The 18,292-nt window shown below is 34.8% G+C and overlaps 2 protein-coding genes across 2 annotated transcripts in view; one reads left to right on the top strand and one right to left on the bottom strand.

Moving 5' to 3' along the window:
- Positions 1–16,197, bottom strand: part of LOC6576649 — a 36,854-nt gene extending 20,657 nt beyond the window's left edge. The window contains exon 1 of the mRNA XM_002002601.4: positions 15,685–16,197. The gene's annotated coding sequence lies outside the window, so the exon portion shown is untranslated. The remainder of the gene's footprint in view (positions 1–15,684) is intronic.
- An 873-nt stretch (positions 16,198–17,070) lies between these two features.
- On the top strand, positions 17,071–18,039 carry LOC26527494. The gene is made up of 3 exons (XM_015165296.3): positions 17,071–17,167; positions 17,254–17,465; positions 17,537–18,039. The coding sequence occupies exons 1-3, from the start codon at positions 17,113–17,115 to the stop codon at positions 17,990–17,992; spliced, it is 723 nt and encodes a 240-aa protein (XP_015020782.1). The 5' UTR covers positions 17,071–17,112; the 3' UTR covers positions 17,993–18,039.
- Positions 18,040–18,292: the final 253 nt, after the last annotated feature.

Here is an 18,292-nt window from a genome sequence, read left to right on the forward strand (position 1 = left end):
ATTGGCTGATTTTTATGAATTTTGGCATGCATAATAAAAGAAGTCACTGAAGTATAAGTTCTTCATATTAATGTAGAGTCTATACGGTATATTTTCTTTATAGTCCGAGTCCTAGGTTTCTATTAGACTCTGCTCTAATCTCTTTATAATAAAGTAAATCTAGTCTCGGTGCAGAACGTTTTTTTTGTTTTTTAACTCAATAAAATTTACAACAAAATGTATTAGTACATTTTGGCTTAAGATTATATAACTATAAGATATTGTATACGATTTCCTTATTATAAAATTTCTCAAACATCAATAATAATCTATTTTTGTTGTTGTTTTTGTTTCAGAATTATTCTATTGCCTTTACTCCTATATATATAAACAATTATAGGCACACAGTTAGAGTATTTAGAATTCTGCTTAACTAAGCCATACTTATTGTTTTTTGTTTTCTTACATTTTCGTCAAGTTCAAAAACAGAAAATTAATATTCAAGGGAGCACAACAAAATATTTAATAATATATAATATAGACAGTAGAGACAGAGCAACAACTGCACCCACTGCAAAAATGAGAAACAAAAATGCTGGAAAACAAGTTTCATTTCGGTTTGAAATGAAGTTTTAAATTAAAAACAGCTGTACATATGTGGAGCGAATGCAACACAAAAAACAACAACAACAACAACAACAAAAAGCTGCAACAACAGCAACAAGTTAACAACCCAACGAAAGTTCAGGGCTATTATTGTTGACTGGCCAAGCTGTGTGAAGGTGCCGTTCCGACAAGAAATTCCATTGAAATATTTTCAAAGTGCCTGGTAAAATCAACAAGCTGAAAGAAACAAGAAGCAAAAGACAAAAAATATAAAAAAATTGGCCAACACGTATCTAAAAATATAGTCTATTTAGTCCATTGGCTCTCGGCTTTTGTTGTAAGTGGGTTATGAGTGTCGCTGAGAATAAAAAGGGTTTCCTTTATATATACATATATACATATACATATATATTTTTTTGTTTCTCTACGCTGGCTCATGGTTCATTCACATGCACAAAAGAATTTCTGTAGAGCTGTAGATAACTGGGTTGCAAAACTCAACGAAAGTTAAGAGCAAATACTACGCATGTTATGTAGACAAAAGGCTATACATATACATATATATAATGTAGTATCTTTGGCATCTTCTTGCCAGTTCATTGTAATTTCAAGAATCTAGTATATGTATTTAAATTAACATTTTCTGCCCCGTTTCTGGAATGCGTACTTCCATTCTCAACTAACTATTCCGTGTAATTTGTTACGAACTCCTCAGAGAGCCGACTTTTGTCATAAGCAACTAGTTCGCACTCTTATATAAGATTTTCTACTACTGATTTCTGGCGAATTTCAAGCGATTCTTATGTAAGTACGTTATACAGTCTATCTGGTATTTCCGCAAAAAAAAATACTATTCAGCCTAATGTGTTTTTTATCTGAGCAATTTAGCATGCATGTTAGGCCGTGCGCAATTGAAAACGGGGCAAATAGCAAAAATTAAATTGTTATCTATGCAGAGTAACAAAGCAACAACAACAACAACTGAAAACAGAAACCACAACAACAAAGCCATGTAACGAAGAAATAAACAAAGTTTAATTGAAAAACTGTAAGATAAATGGGCCTGGTGTGGCCCTCCCGCCGTGTGGGTCGGTCGGGGGGGCTCGCAGCTTGCGCAATCAATTGTCTGGAGGAGATTCTTCAAGCGTCGGTGGCATTTGGAAAAAGGTTAACTTGTTGTATCAAGACTGAAGACTCATAACTGATTAATAGCCAAAGCTTAAACGAAATGAAAGCGAAAAAGTTTTAAATTATCGCATTAAAATACACACAATAAACAAAAAACAAAAAAAAACAAAAAAATCGAAAACACACACACACGCACGCACGTAAAGCCCGACGTGTTGGCCGAAAGAAAGGCCCAGCCTTAGTTTTCAACAATTCTTTATACATGAGAAGCGCCGAGAGAGGTCGTCATCGCCATCGCCAGCGTCGACGTGGTCGTCGTCGTCGCTTGGGTCGTTGATGATGTAAACGAAATTCAAATTTATGGTAATATCAAAGATATAACAGTCGCAGGGCAGTCAGATTTTAAATCGTGTGGTATAAAGAAACACAAAAAACCGACTAAACATAAATGTTGCGCTCTACACAAATATCAAAAGTGAAAGTTTTCACTTTTGTTTCTGCTGGAAATCTTTGCTGTGCTCGCATTTTGTGTGTGTGCCTGAAATTAAGGCAATTTTTCACTAAATATCTCTCTGCACCCACCCCTAAATGTATGTATATAAAATTGTATGAGGCTTATTGAGTGTGGCCTAGAGAATTTAGGCAAAGCAATGACTGCTAAATGGGGCTAAGGAAAACTTAAAAAAATAGGTCAGAGTTGGGTTGAAATCGTTTTTGTTTTAGCCGACTTCAATCTTGGCTCACTGCAATTTCTATGCCCCTAAGCTAATAGACATTATCGCCTGGTATAATGTAAGTTAACACAATATAACAGTATCATTATGATTATCATTATCATATGCTCGCTCTATGAGTTTAACACATTATGCTCAAATCGTGTCCAGACCTAATTGACTTGTTATCTGATCAAAATGTTTGCTTAGAAAGTGTCTGGAACGGATGGAAATGCGCTGACAGCGTGCGTCGTGCTGTTGGCTAAATGATGTCGATAGCTGGAGTTTGTATAGTGTGGACCGCTCTCTAATTAAGAAACAACAACAGCAACCGCAGCGACAACTAAGGAATTTTTCATTGAGCAAGCACGAAAACAAAAGCAAACAATTTAAGTGAAAAAGTCAGCGGGCATCTGACGAAGAACACAAAAATATAAGGAAAACAAAACTTTGCGGGGGCATTATCAAATATCAGACGTCACGTGGTCCCCTGACACAGCTGTAACAATTGAACTTAGAACTATGCCGCCTGTGTCACCAAAATGAAGATATTCAAAGGTAACGAGCGAAAATTTACATAATTTATTTAAAATGTATGCCCCAAGCCTGGGGATCCAGCGGCTCAGCCAGAGCTGGAGCTTGAAACCTGAGCTACTTATGTAATCGACCCATAAAAACTTGTCAAAAATGCAGTTCACTCTGCAACAGAGGTGGGCATATATGTATATATATATATGGCTGTGATCTGGCCAGTCTGGTATCGCATCTGGCCTGTGAGTCATCGATGCTTGTGACATTTTTCTTTTATTTATTTTTTTTTTTCGCTTGAGCGTTAAAAGTTTTGACATTTGCATAGCCGCCCCGAAAATGGCTGACAATGAAAATTAATGAACTGCAAGTCCATTTTGTATGCCTTCTAATGTGGGCTGCTGTTGCAGCCAAAGCGAGGCCTAGACAGACAGCAATATATGTATATACATACATATACATATATATATTATATATGTCCATAGCGAGCGAGAGGGGCACACACGTGTCTCTGGCGGCCCACTTATGTACCCAGTCAAGCTTTGTGCCCCATTGAACAATTCCAAAGTGCATATGAGTCAGAGTTGCGGCTCGAGCTCGTGTTTGAGCTCAAGTCTGGGGTGACACCCCCCTCCCAGCTACCTTCTCTACCTCCTGCTGCTCACTCGACTCTAAAGCCAAGACAAACAGCAATAAGAATTATTTGTGCTTGGGTTCTTTGGTTCCTTTGTTGTTCTCTCAGCCATATATGGCTGAATGTTGTCTATAGCTTTTAGAAATTAATGGAGTTTGTGCAGTGTAATGTGTGTACTTACACATACATATAAACAGACTTACAGGCATACTTACATATATATATATATATATATATATATATATATAGATGTAAGTCTAGTAGTACTTTGTATATTGCTGGGCAGCTTTTTGGGCTTGGCCTACGGAACGTTGAGTCGTGTCATTAGAACCGGAAAAAGGTTTATAAATGGAGAGTTAACGGTCTTTCTTTAGGGCAAACAAACACACACAAACATACACACTGTGTCAGATGGGCGTGGCAAATGCCATAACTAGCTAATGATTGTCGTCAACTAGAAAGATTTGTGCCTTGTATAGAGCGCAGAGCAGTTGGACATGTAATAGCTGAAGGCGGAAGTCGTAGTGTTTATAATGGCTATAACGATATAGGTTACAAATGATCTAGCGAACGAGATAGGTATTTGGATAATGATGGTATAGTATTCTAGACTTGAATGAATAAACATTTATGGAATGTGCTCTACACATTTTACAGTTGAGTTAAGTGGGAATACTATTGGTAAATTTGTTAAGACTAAAAAAGAAAGATAAAGAAATTGATGAACTAAAAATGTAGTCCGAATTTTAGTAGATCATGGAGAAACGCTTTTTTTTTTTTTTTTTTTTTTTTTTACAATGATATAAAAACTGAAATTATTGTCAGTCTGAGTTTAAAGGTTTATGAGCAAAGTAAACCTTATGCAACTCATCTTCAAATTATCTATCTTATATGATGCTATATAATTTGCATTATTCGCGACGCTATTTTGACATTTGCAAAAGCGAAAAATGCATTCAATTTTACGAACTGCAACGCTATGAAATGTTTTTGGTCATGAGCATTGAGTGCCTTACAAGGAATGCAACTTCATTTAGTAATATAATATTTATAACATCTGAAAGTACTTCTCAGTCTATCTCGCTCGCTCGCTCTCTGGCTAGTCTTTTTTTTTTTATCACAATTAATCAGCAAAGAGCCCAAGACGTGCCGTTGGTTTTAAAGAGCTTCGACGTGGTGCTGGCGCAATTCATTAAGTGCCAACATCAGTCGTCGCAATTTATTTTATTTTTGGTAACAGGAAACTGAAAATGCAAGAGCACGAACTGAAGCTGCTTTTATTGTAATTGCTGCCAGACGGCGACGAGATGTGAGCGCCCACCCGAACAAAAAACGTAAAAAACAAAAACCAAAACCAAAAAATTGAGAAAAAAATTCATAATAAATAAGACTTGCTCGAACTCGAAAAATCACCTAATTAGCAGCGCGACTGCCTGACGTTAAACGAGTTTTTGCGAGCACACAAATATCCACAAATGTGAAGGAGGGAGGAACCCGAGCAGAAGCCGAACACAAAAATCCCAACTCCAACTCCAATTCCAATCCCAAAAACCTAAACCTCAAAACTCAAAAGAAAGGAAGCAACAGGATGCTCGAAATGAAGAGCAAAACAGAGATGCGAAGATCAAAAGAAATGCGAAATAAAAGCAATTGGAAACTGAAAGTCTTTTGTTCATTCATTGGCATTCAGCCAAGTCATGCGTAGATCTTTTCTTGAGCGAGGATATATACCGACCGAACCAATGCTTAGATGGCCAGACAAATTGCACAACTTCCTGGCGAATGTGCAGTGACTCGACATCATTCTCACAAGCTGTCGAATTGCCAAAGACTCTCTCTCTCTCTCTCTCTCTCTTTCCTTTATATAGTTGTATATATTTGCATACAAGTCGAGGAGTTTGTGCAACATAAACAACGCAGTCATAATTATATTTTTATTGTCAGGCGAAATGAAAATTACCCACGCTTTCCAAGCCAACTTCCAGCTGTTCGACATCGTCGTCACACAGAAGCCATTAAAGTTGCCACGGCACGAAAAAGAAAAAGAAATAAATATGCGCCAGACGGTGATGATATGGACTACCAGATATCCTGTTCAGTGTAGTTAGGTAAGAGAGAAAATGGTAGAAATTCTAGAAGAATCTAAAGATGTGCTTAAATCATATAATTTGCATTATATATTTTAAATTATTTTTATCGGCTGATAAAGAACTGGGTATGGAAAATAAAAAGATTTATAAACATTATTTAAAACTTTTATATGTAGATATTATGTATTTTTATTTATATTTTATTTTTTGAATTTTATTATCATTTTCTTTATTTTTTTATATTTTTTTTTCCAAATATTTGAATTTGTTATTTCCTCTGAATTTAAATTTTGAATTCAAAATCTTAAAATTGATTAATTGTATATTTCTGTTAAATAGTTTTATATTTGTTATTATCTCATTATTATTTTATATTTATGTATTATTATTTTTTCTTAATTTATTTTGCAATCTGTTCTGTTTTATTTTTAATCTGTTATGAATTTTTATATCCGTATAAATGAATGTAAATATTTTATTTTTTTTTAGTTCTTAAATTATTATTATTTGTTTTAATACTTTAATATAATTTAATTATTTCATATAATTTTATTTTAAAGAAAGTTTTTAATTCTTAATATTTTTTATATTAGTTCATTCCATTTCTCATATTTTTATGTATATATAAATATAACTGTAATGTTTAGATAATCTGGTTTAGCATTAATAGTTAATAGTTTTAGTTATTATATAATTTGGCATAATATTGACATTCGAAAATCAATTAAGTTCGATTCGTAATGCTTAATATATATAATAAATATAGCAGCAGTTTTTGCAATTGCGTCAAGCACTTATACCCAACGTACCAATTGGTGCTGGGTATAAAAAGGGAAACAATTGAAAACACAACACAGAAAAATAAAAAGCCTAACCGGGAGTTGGTACGAGAAATATATATATAGATATAGATGTACAAATATATATACGTATATATGTCGGTATAAAAAAAACATACAAAAACCTCATCAACTGATCACCGCTATGTGTCAGCTTTAGCCCGGTTGGAGCTAAGTTTGAGCCTTGGCCGAAGGGTTTATGACCAAATAAAAACTGCACGTTTCTGCATAACTTAGCATAGTTGTTGCCTCAGCGCTGTGACTTGTGACTTTGTGTGTGTGTGTGTGTGTGCGTGTGCTTGGCCCATGTTCTGGGCCATTCCGCTTAGGTTTTTGGGGGTAGCACGGTTCAGCCATAAAACAGAGGTTGGTCCAAACAACTTAGCTGCTAATTAGCGACACGGAATTGCCAGAGTAAATAAAAAGTTGAAAAATAATACACTACTACATACAAAGTGAAGAGAGAGAATTGTGGAACGGAATGGAATGGTGAGTGGGAAAGGGGAAAGGCTCAAACGAATCAGCAGGTTGTGTTAAAAAGAACGAGACGAGATATGCATATGTATAAGAGATAAGTATTATATAAAGAATATTTGGAATATTTTATTTATATAACAATTATATATACACCATAAAAATGCAATTAAAATAAAATTATTTTTGCATTTGTATTTTAGTAGGGTTAAAGTTTCTAAATATTTTTAAAATGTTTAATTATATTTTGTTTACGTATTGCTGAACAGCTGCTTGAACGAAGTTATGAATCAGCCATTTAAGTGCATATAATAACTATATATAAACTATAACGGTACGACATTTAACTGTAATGATTATTAACTCGAATATAATTGTTGTAAAGCTGCATTGCAGCTGCGTAACCAGAACGAATTTTGCGAAATCACGATTTAAATTACATTTTAAAGAAAATTCACGAACAGCTGTTAAATCATAAATGATAACAACAAAAACAACAAGAACAGCAAGAAGCACAGCAGCAGCAAAAAAAAAGTGTGACAAATATGATAAATGACAAATCACAAGAGAGAAACAAAAATAAATATATTTAATTGCAGCTTTGGGGCAGTTCAAAGCTCGACCCGAAACGGAACGGGAGTGCGCGATCCATGCGTTGCGGTTGGTCGACGATTTGGCCTCAATTTGTTGACTGTCAACTGTCATTTAGAATTTTGTTTCTAAATGCCGAGAGCTCATTAGAAAAAGAGCCGCGTGCCGCGTGCCGCATAGCCGGGTCGAAGTCGATTGCTGTTGTTGCTGTAATTAGACGCGCTTTCTGTCAGCTGCAAGCGGCGTGCGCGTTTTGTGCGCGTCTTTAAACGCGCTCAACGAAAGTCGCTCTCACGTTTCGGTTTTCGGTTTTGCTTGCTTTTATTTAAGAATTATTATGGCTTTGGAATTGGCCCGTTGCGATCTGGTCCGGTCTACAAACTGTTCACAGTGGCCTGTCACTGTTTTGTCGCTCACTTTCAGCTAGAAGCAGCCATCCAGCCAGCGAGGGGGGAACAGGAGACAGACAATCAGACAGACAGAGAGACAGAGAGAAAGAGCGATACGGAGATGAAGACGGAGACGGAGACGGAGCCATAGCCGAAGCCGGGCTAAATAAATTTCACCACTTTCATTCTTGTCTGTCAATTTTATTGCCCGCTTCTCATTGTCGTCATCATTGGCGCATTGTCTCTCTGGGAAGTGGCACAGGTTGAGGCTGTTGCCACCGGCTACACTTTGTCGCTCTTTCTTGCTGTCTCTCTCTATCTCTCTCTGTTGATAGCTCTCTATCTGGCTTTGAGCAGGTCCGCTTTGGCATTGGTTTATTTACCAAATTATTTGTAGCATTGCAGCACGATTTTAAATCGCTTTTGTTTTTTTCTTTTTTTTTTTTTCTTTTATATGTTTTATGTGTTTGCATTTCATGGCACGACATTGCGCTTAAGAACTACACCAAAAATCGTGCCAAGCTGGCCCATTTGCAGCTAAGACAACGTATGTGTGAGTGTGTGCTTCAGTGTGTGTGTTTGGCATGTAAAACAGTCAAACTTTTTGACGAAACACAATAACAACAACGATCAAATTAAAGATCAACAAAATCAATCGCATGACAGACAACAGAGCTTTTGGCAATCAACTTAACGAGTTTCAAATGCTCTTTCAGTTTATGGAGTATAGAGTATTTCAGTATATACCAAATATTTATTTACAAATGTATAATATATTTTTTTTTTTTCGATATTCAAAGTATAGTAAATAAAGTAAGTATATAAAGTATTCTTCTTGTCTAATCTTGTCCCTTTTGGGACAGAACTACTCACTCTTGCTCATTTTTTCCGATTTCTTCTCTGCTCAGTTTCTTTCTTCGCCTCGGTTTCTCTCCTTTCTTTCTCTCCCGTCATTCCATATGTCATATTATACTATATCTGTCTTTTTCTCTCAGTCCTCCCCTCTCTCCCTCTCTCTCTCTCCCCGTCGCTCTCCCTGCCTGCACGCCTCTTCAACAAATCCAAATACTCTTTGGCAAGTGTAAAACAAATTCAATTTGAAACCAAAACTAAAAGTTGTGAACTAATTTTGGTAAGTGCACTCACGAGTGCAATCATTTACATAACCCCAGCTCCCCCGCCTGTCCCGCTGCCAAGCTCGTAATGGAAACCAGGTCAGGCAATTGTCCAATGTCTGTTTGGCTTATCGCTGGCATTCCCTTGGCTCAGCTGCTACTTCGTACAATTAAATGGCGTTTATGATGGCACTTTATCTGCCTCTCTCTCTCTCTATCTCACTCTCACGCTCTCACGCTATCTCATCGTTTGTCTGGAAATCCAAAAAAACCCGCTATTTCCGCAGCGTAGGGCCAATTTTCGGAAGAGCGGGGCTATATAACTCTAGAGTGGATTGTGGAGCTTTTGGTTATTATTTTGTGATTATAGCCGAGCGACGTTTTCCGTTTGCAACATGACCGCAAATGAGTTGAAGAGTTGAAGTTTTGTTTTTTTTTATTTTTGTATATATATTTTTTACTTTTTATTATTTTTTTTTGGCTTTTTATTAGAGCACAATTTCCTCAGCCTGTCAAAACTTTTGGTGTGACATAATTTCCTTCATGACACTCACATGGAATAACGGCACACCAGCTGCCACACGAAATGACCCAATTACAGATTACCGCAACACATGCACATATATACATATATACAACATTCATATATATATATATATATGTATATGGTTATGTATAATATATCCGACTATGATCAGTTAGCTGGTAAATCCAATTAGATACAGTTCATTTGCTCAGAAGTTGTTACAGTTTATTCGCCTTGACTGTGGCTTTGTATTCTTATGCTAGACGACCTCTAACATATGTATCTCATTTATGTGGTTCCAAAGTAGTACCAAGCTTCAAACATCTGTTTCTCTTTCAGACATTTCCATTTTTGATCTATTAAGTGGCGTTTGCGAACAAAACAAATCAAAACATTTACTTTTTGTTGTTGTTGTTGGCTAATTGTCTGGTCTATAACCAGTAGCCAAAGCCAACTCCACTTGGCCCTGGTCTCAAGCGTGAAATTGTATTACGCTATACATTTATTGTCGATAGCTGTTTCCGCAAATGGACGACAGTAATACGTGCTCCGATATGCGAGTACATTTGTATATCATACATATATACATACACATATATGTGAATATATAATCATAACACCCATATGAGGTTAGCCCAATTTGGTATAATGAACTATCAAGTGCATGCCGGGCCGCCCGCCCGCTGATCGTACTACTGGCTTGACTGAGACCCATTCTATAGAGCTCCAATTTCTGGCATATTAGTGATGGGTGTATGAGTTCTCTATGCCATGATTAATGATATCGAACTATTAATATGGAACTCGAGCTTTATGCATGAAATGGAATTATTAAAGTAGAAAAACTGTTGAAATTGTTTCGACATGAGTCTAATGTGCGCTTAATTTGAAGTTTTGCTCAGAAAGGTTAAAAAAGGAGAAGGTTCGACATTTTATGATTGATTTACTTGCTTGTTCTACTTTGGTAGTTGTTCATTTAGCAATAAGTTTTTCATGACCATAATTATTAATCATTATTTCAGTATTATTTATTATTATTATTATATAATAATTGTTAATTTATTCGTTCGATACTCTGAAATACTCTGCTTAACCATTAAGTACATCAATTTCTCTCACTTTTTTAAAGATACTGCTTATATTATATCTTAATTTTTAATTCGATATTTACACCATCCATGAATATTTATAATATGAAACCATATCTATCGCTTACAGCTGACCGACTCTATTAAGTGAAAAGATGTGTCTATATGCTCAATATAGAGCTGTGATAGTTATCACGAAAAATGTACCCACTTTATAAATAAATAGAATATGGTTATAAACATTTTTTGTTTGTATATGCATAGATTGATCATATTTTGCCAACGAGAAAATCTCTACTGTCTATAGCGATGACTATCGCATGCCGTTTGTCCATCTCTACAGTTTGACAAATGGTTGAGCTAAACTTTTTCCTTCCCAATTATTAAGCAGCCAGCGATAGTTGACGTTTGCAATGTACCATCTCTAGTTCCACATACGCCTACATCACATGCCAACAGCTATGTATGTGGTTGACAGCTTGAAGTGACTCTCGATGACTCTTCAGTGCTATTATTAATTTCGTTATTTCGTTGTTTTTTTGCATGGCCCATTGTTTAAATAACTAATATATTAATAACTGGCATTGTTTGTCTTTAGCCGCGCAAGTGTTGTCTATTTATAGACAAGAGTCTGGTCAAGTTCTTGCCAAAAAAAAAAAAAAAAATACAATATAATAATTATGAAATTAAGAGCGCAAAACGAAATGAAATTAATAATGATAAAAAAAAACTTTTAGTTTTAACGCTGGCATCTCGAGAGGAGGCGCGCGTCAATGGGCGTTGCGAAGGCGCCGCGAAGTAGACTCAATTTAATTGCTGGCCATGCGACTGGCTATGCAAATATTTGCACAATTTTATTTAAATTTAAATTTGTTGTTGTTTTTGCCGTTTTGAATAACATTTGCAACATGATGAATTGCCGGCGTCGCAACTCAAACTCAAACTCAAATTGAATAACTAGGTCAAAGTTTAACCTCGCCGTGGGTAAGCAAAGCATAAAGCGCCAGCCATAGTTTTTGATATCGCACGGGCGCAATTGCACAAAACTTGCTTAATTGTCGGAAAAGAAAACGCAGCAGCCAACAAAAAAAAAAAAAAAAAAAAAAAAAAAATCAAACAAATTGAAAAATAAATTCATAAATAAAAATAACAAATTGGCATTTTGAAGAAACGATTAATTAGACGATGAGCCAAGAGCTAAAAGCTAAAAGCCAAACTGCAAACCAATGACAGTTAATTACGTGTTAGCGAGCATACGGGCGCTGTCAAGGACAATAATAGACAATAATAGACAAAAAAGTGACAAAAAATAAAGAAATATAATGAATATATATACATACATATATAATTCCATTTAAATGCTATCTCTCAAAACGTTCCTTTCAATTAGCATAATGGATAAAGAAAGCAAAAATACAAGACGGCAAATAGGTTTTGTTTTAGTTTTTGTTTTGTTTCTATGACAGCCATCAAATCATGCCGCTTACATAACAACGGGTTGTCAAGGCAACAAAACAAAAGTGAAGAGTTTTATGCATAAATTTGAAAGAATTTTATAAATATATTGAGATATGTAAATGTGAATGGGAGCAGAATAATTTGCGTGGTAATGGATACCGGGCACAAATAATTATTATCAAGATGATTTTTTAGGGATAAGAATGATATTTTACATAAGCATGACTAATTTAATTTTCCTTTAACAAAGAAATAAATAGAAATTTGGAATTCTATAAAATTTTTATATTTTAAATTTTTTTAAATAATATAATTATTATATTTAGTAATTATAACAATGTACAATAAGTTAAGTTAAAATATAAAACAGTGCAAATACCTAGTAGGAAAATAGATATATAGCAGTTGCTTAAACTTATGCCGGATATATCAAATGTTCAACTTTTATTTGCACAGAAATTGAGAAGAAATTATTCATATTCATCTGTATATATATTTTTATTTTATTTTTTTTCTCTCAAAAGCAACTGAAAATACATTTGAATGCGCTCAAATTTATTTCAACTTACAATATTAAACAAACTTCAACAATAAAGATTCAAAGAATTTTGTTTGATAAAAAATAAATAAGAGGAATATATAATAATAATATAACTCATATTCAACAAAAGAGGATAGGATAGGATTTTAGTAAAATATATTAATTTTATTTAGATAAATATATATCCAAATTAGCAGAATTGAAAGATATGTAACATTTGCCTTGCTAAAGGCAATTTGTTTAATTAAAATAAGATTTATATACATACACTTGTATTCCCAATTCTCAATATTAAATAAGTTATGTTTGGCAGACAAATGAGCCAGTTTATGCTAACAATTTGAAAGAAATTAACTGAAAACACATATACACATAAGAACTCTAAGTAACTGCCTAGTTTTGTTGCCTTAAAGTCTCTGACTATGCCGCAAGAATCTAGCAAATTGTTAGCCAAAGGGGGAGCGGCCACAGGCTAGAACAATTTCATAACCGTCTCAGGTATCACGAAAGGAAAAACATCGTGAATTGCATAATGGCCAATGGTTGTGGCAAAACAAAACTGGACTTAATTATAATCATAAATTGTTCGTGGCCGTTGCTGTGATCTTTGACATGCTCTTGCATTGGATTTGATTGAACGCTGTGGCTACATGGAGATCGACCTGGTATAGTTAAATATACAAACGGTTAAGTACATAAACATAAAAACATACAAATATTTATTGTATGTGTGTGTGTATATATAATAATGGCTCGGCGTGCTATTGTGGGTTTGGCTTTAATGAAAGTTGCTCGGCCTGGCTTGTGACTTGGCATGACCCTGGGCAACACGGCAGACAACAGACATTTTCAGGAATTGTTCGAAGAGCTTTGTGCGGTTTTTTATGGTTTTAAATAAACTGATATATATGTTGTATATGTATATGTGTATTATATTTTTTTGGTTTATGTATAGCCCTCATGCACACTCAACGTAATTCTACCTACACTTATATACCTATGCAGAAATATATATGTATATATGTATATACATATGTATGTTTAGACTCATATGCAGAGAAACTGAAACGCAAAAATTTGCATGCAAGACAAAGAGGAGCAAAGCAAATGAAACGGACACGAATTGCATGAATGAATAAATCCCAAAAGAGGCCGCCTTCAGTAAGAGACAAAGAAAGAGAGAAGGAGAGAGAGTGAGAGGGAGAGCGAGCAAGTTTCGGCTGTGTTCCCTTGGGGTGTACCTTCATTGGCAGCGGCAGGTGTTGGCCGGCTGTTTTGGGCTGTTCGACTGATTCTTTCTGTGCATGATTTATACCCTTTTCTTTACCAAAAGGTATTTCAATTTTCTGGGGAAACGCGTGACACATCCAGGAAGATGCCACTAGGCATATTTATGTGCTTGATTAATAGCTCAAAAACGGAAGCGAGATTGTCATATTTCTGCCCAATATGTGTATATTCTGTATTCGAATACATAAGTTAAATATTTTCGAAGTGATATATAAATAATTAATATTTTTTTTTATTAAATGTATATATTCAGGAATATACTGCTATTTAAATAAGGGAAGAATAATGCAGAAATATAAGAAATTATTTTTGTATAGTTTCTATGACAACGCTTATTTAACAACTCTTTGTTGAGCCACGATAAATCTTATATACATTTACAATTTTTTTATTCATTTTGTCTTTGCTACTATAATAACTTAATTCTGTATGATGTGTACTATAGTTTGCAATGCATATATGTGTATTGCCATTTAAGATCAATATAAATATGTTTTAGTGTAATACACTTAAAAGCCTTAAAATCTATTCTGTTATTGTCCTATACCTACATCTGTAGGAAGTTGTAGAAAATGTTTTCTATCGAATTTATATAGTTAAAATACTTTATATACATAAAATATATCATATATCTGATATATTTTATGTATATAAAGTATTTTAACTATATAAATTCGATAGAAAACATTTTCTACAACTTCCTAAGGGCATCCAATCTGCGCTGTATCAAAGCTAACAATTTTTGCATCTTAAAAGTTTTTTTCGTGAGATTTTGTTTTGCGCATATCTCGCGCTTATCTGGCGCTGTTGCTCGCACGCTTGTATCTTAAGTTGCGCCAGTTCAGATAACATCATCAACAACAACAAGAAAATAACAAAGAGTTGAGTGAATAAAAACACCAAAATTGAAGTGTTTCAGTGGCGGCTGCTGTGCAAATACTGCCTAGATAGATACTTGGCGAGGCTGCCTTGAAACAAATACAGAAATGAGCAAATAACAATTTTTTTTTTTTTTCATTTTTGACTGATGCGTTTGTTTGAACAAGTGCAATATTTGGTTCCTTGCCCTTCGGCCAGCGTTAGGCTAGTAGGAAGTCGAAGCTTCAAACTCTTCGATTTCGTTTCGTTTTGCAATTGAACTTGATAAATTTGTATCGGCTTTATCGAGCTACGGCGCGTTCAGGCAGCTTCTGTTGCGCCTCCTTTTCAGGTGTTGTACGTCTTTTGGGCCGGCTGCTTCACAGTTTGCTCACAGATTCGACTCGGCCAGGGCCCTACCAACTTTTCTTCTCTTGCCAGTTTCTGTTGTTGTTGTTGCTGTTGTTGCTGTTCCTGAGTTCTGCTTGGCGCATGCGCCGCTGAAAACAGGTTTTAACAGTTTTCATGTGCCTGTATATAAGCTGGTCGAGAGCGATATTTGTATTTTTGCGCTCTGTAGCCACAAAAAAATATACAATAAAAAAATAAGAACTTTGCATTACACCAATTCGAAGACGACAATAATAGACAATCAAAAGTTCACTTAACTTCAGCTCTTTGAGCTAGTTAACAATTCACAATTTGTTTATATTTTGCCAGCTGATAGTTTTCTATTTCCTATTTACATTTAACAATTTCTTGCTATTTTTTCAGCTGTTTTTCTTGTCTATTTCGAGCTTACAAATTATGATTTTCTTCATAAATTTTTTTACGCACCTCTCAAAGACTTTTGCGCCTTGTTTGATTTGATTTGATTTGATTTGAATTTGTTTCAATTTGTTGATTTAATTTCTCATACACAATTTGTTATGCACTTTGTATGGATTTCAATTGCATTATTAGTTTCGTTGATTTGTTGTTGTTGTTGTTGCGGCTTTAAACTTGTTTTTCTATTTCTTTGATGGAAGCGATTTCTTTATTTGCTAACATTGATGCGTTTATTTCTTTTGCCAATTAATTTTCAAAACGCATTCAAAATTTCACTTTGTTGATTTTAGTGCTTGATTTTGTTAAGTTGTTTTTGCATTTCACAAAATGTCCATAAAGCCGAACCAAGTAACCAAGTCTATTGAAAGCAAAACGCGTCGTCTGCCGCCACCGACTGCGACTCCCGCTTGTGACTCCGCGAGACACTCGACACTCGAGACACGATTCCGGTGTTCACGTTAATCAAGCAGCGTTCCGCGTTTGGCTACCAACACGGCCAGCAGTCGTTCAAGAACTGAGCTAAGCACTCGACCACTTGGAAAACCAACTGCAAGACCGGACGCTGCTGAGCCCAGCAAGACGAACGACCGACAACAGCAACAGCAACAACAGCAACAGCAACATCGTCGTCGTCTTCGTCGTCATTGTAATCGTCATTGTTGTGGATCGTGCGCTCTCTCCCTCAAAGACTCAAAGACTCTCTCTCTCACCTGTAGTCACCTGAGCGCAGCTGTTTGTTGCGTTCCACAACTTGTGGATGTCATTTATTAACCCGTTAAAAATCAAATTAACCAAAAAGAAAGAAAATTAATTAAAAGTAAAATAAAAATTAAATATATATGTCTTGGTGTTTCTTTTAACTAAATTTAGTTGCATCAATAAAGAAAAGTGGCTGAGAAAGTTACTTTGTAGTCAATTATTAATTACGAACTGAAAACCCGTTTGCTTTACAGTAAGTTGTTATATTATATTAAAAACATTAATAGAAGTGAGATTCAGAGAACCGAAATACCCGAATGAAATCTTTTGAATTTTATTAAATGGCATATCATTTCAATTGATTTTATAGGCCAAAGATTTCCTTAAAAATATTAGTCAGCTTAAAAAATATTGTAATAACTTTTTAGCTAAATTTTAATTTATAATTTCTGCAGAATTCAATAATCTCCTATATATAACATTGTTTTAAGTAGAGTCAAAGTGTTAACTTATCTTCTGTCGTGTTCTCAAAGAAATTAACTTAAAACAAATATAAAACATGAGATAATAAAATAATAAAATTGAAATTTATGTTAGCGCTTTTAAGAGCTTTGACAAATTTCATTAAGTATTATCTTAAACAAAATCGTCTCTTCCGCCTTACTATTCTAAGTATAAAAGTGGAATACCCAGCTAGTTCGAGTAAATCAATTGCAATACTGAAAGCGCAGCAAAAGCATGGAACGTCCTCTATACTATTTTGTAGGGCTGTGTCTACTGTTCAGCACAGTTCGTAAGTTACGGAAAATCGAACTACAATTATCCTGCGAATATTTCACGAGAAACAGAAAATAACAAGAGTGCATATTTGATATACAGTGATTGTGGACTCGGCGCCGCCTTCTGGACGAACTCTTCCACCTGAATATGCATCCGAAACATCTATAGTAACAGCCACACTTCTACCTCAAACAACTAAACCACCTATAGTAACACCCATATCACCACCTCAAACATCTAAACCACCAGCTGAGACATCCAAGGCACCACCTCAAGCGACAACATTGTCCATGCAAACAACCACAAATAAGGTAATAATGTTTTGTATTTCCCAAAAAAAAATTTTAGAAGACAACACTTGGAGGATTTTTTTTTTTTTCAGAATAATATTGAGAACGAAAAGATAAATTTGAAAATTGCACATATATTAGAGATATCTAAAATAGGCCACATTGTTGGGAATGCCGAATACGATCAGGAAACGGCGCATCTGCGGCATATAGCCAGTCTGGGTCCCGAATCTCTGCAGTTGAAATTGCAAGCTTATGACAAATTTGTAAGTTATAATTACTTGCGACTCAAGTTGGAGAGTAATTTGCTCAGTCGCATCGCTGTCGTCGAGAGCTATTTGATCCATAAGCCACTGTCAAAGAAATGCAAAAAAGTCTATCGCAAGCAACGAAAGGAATTGACGGCGGCACTGAATGAGCAAAACTTGCTAAAGTCATACAAACTGAATTTATATAGCAGGCCGTGTCGTTCCGATAGTTGGGAAGGATCGCAGCAAGAGGACTATTTCGATTGGTTGGATTGGTTGCAATGGTTTCATTTCTTTTGAATATAAGTTTTCTATATTATAGAAAAAACAAAAAAAAAAACAAAAATGCATTTTGCATTTTTTGAAACTTAATGAGTGAAGAAAATATTTGCATTGATTTATTTTTTCTTTTATTTTTCTTTATTATTATTTATCTTTTATATGATCGCTATTATATCATTATTATTATCGATTACCCGATTTATCGAAATTTAACAAAACTGTACATCAATCTGAAAGCTAATAAATAAAATATAAATTGCACTCAAAGGAAGCGTGAAAATAAGTTGATGCTTTGGAAAATATACAATACTGAGTATA

Source organism: Drosophila mojavensis, unplaced genomic scaffold (assembly GCF_018153725.1).
Source record: "Drosophila mojavensis isolate 15081-1352.22 unplaced genomic scaffold, ASM1815372v1 contig_36, whole genome shotgun sequence".
NCBI classification, from domain to species: Eukaryota; Metazoa; Arthropoda; class Insecta; order Diptera; family Drosophilidae; genus Drosophila; species Drosophila mojavensis.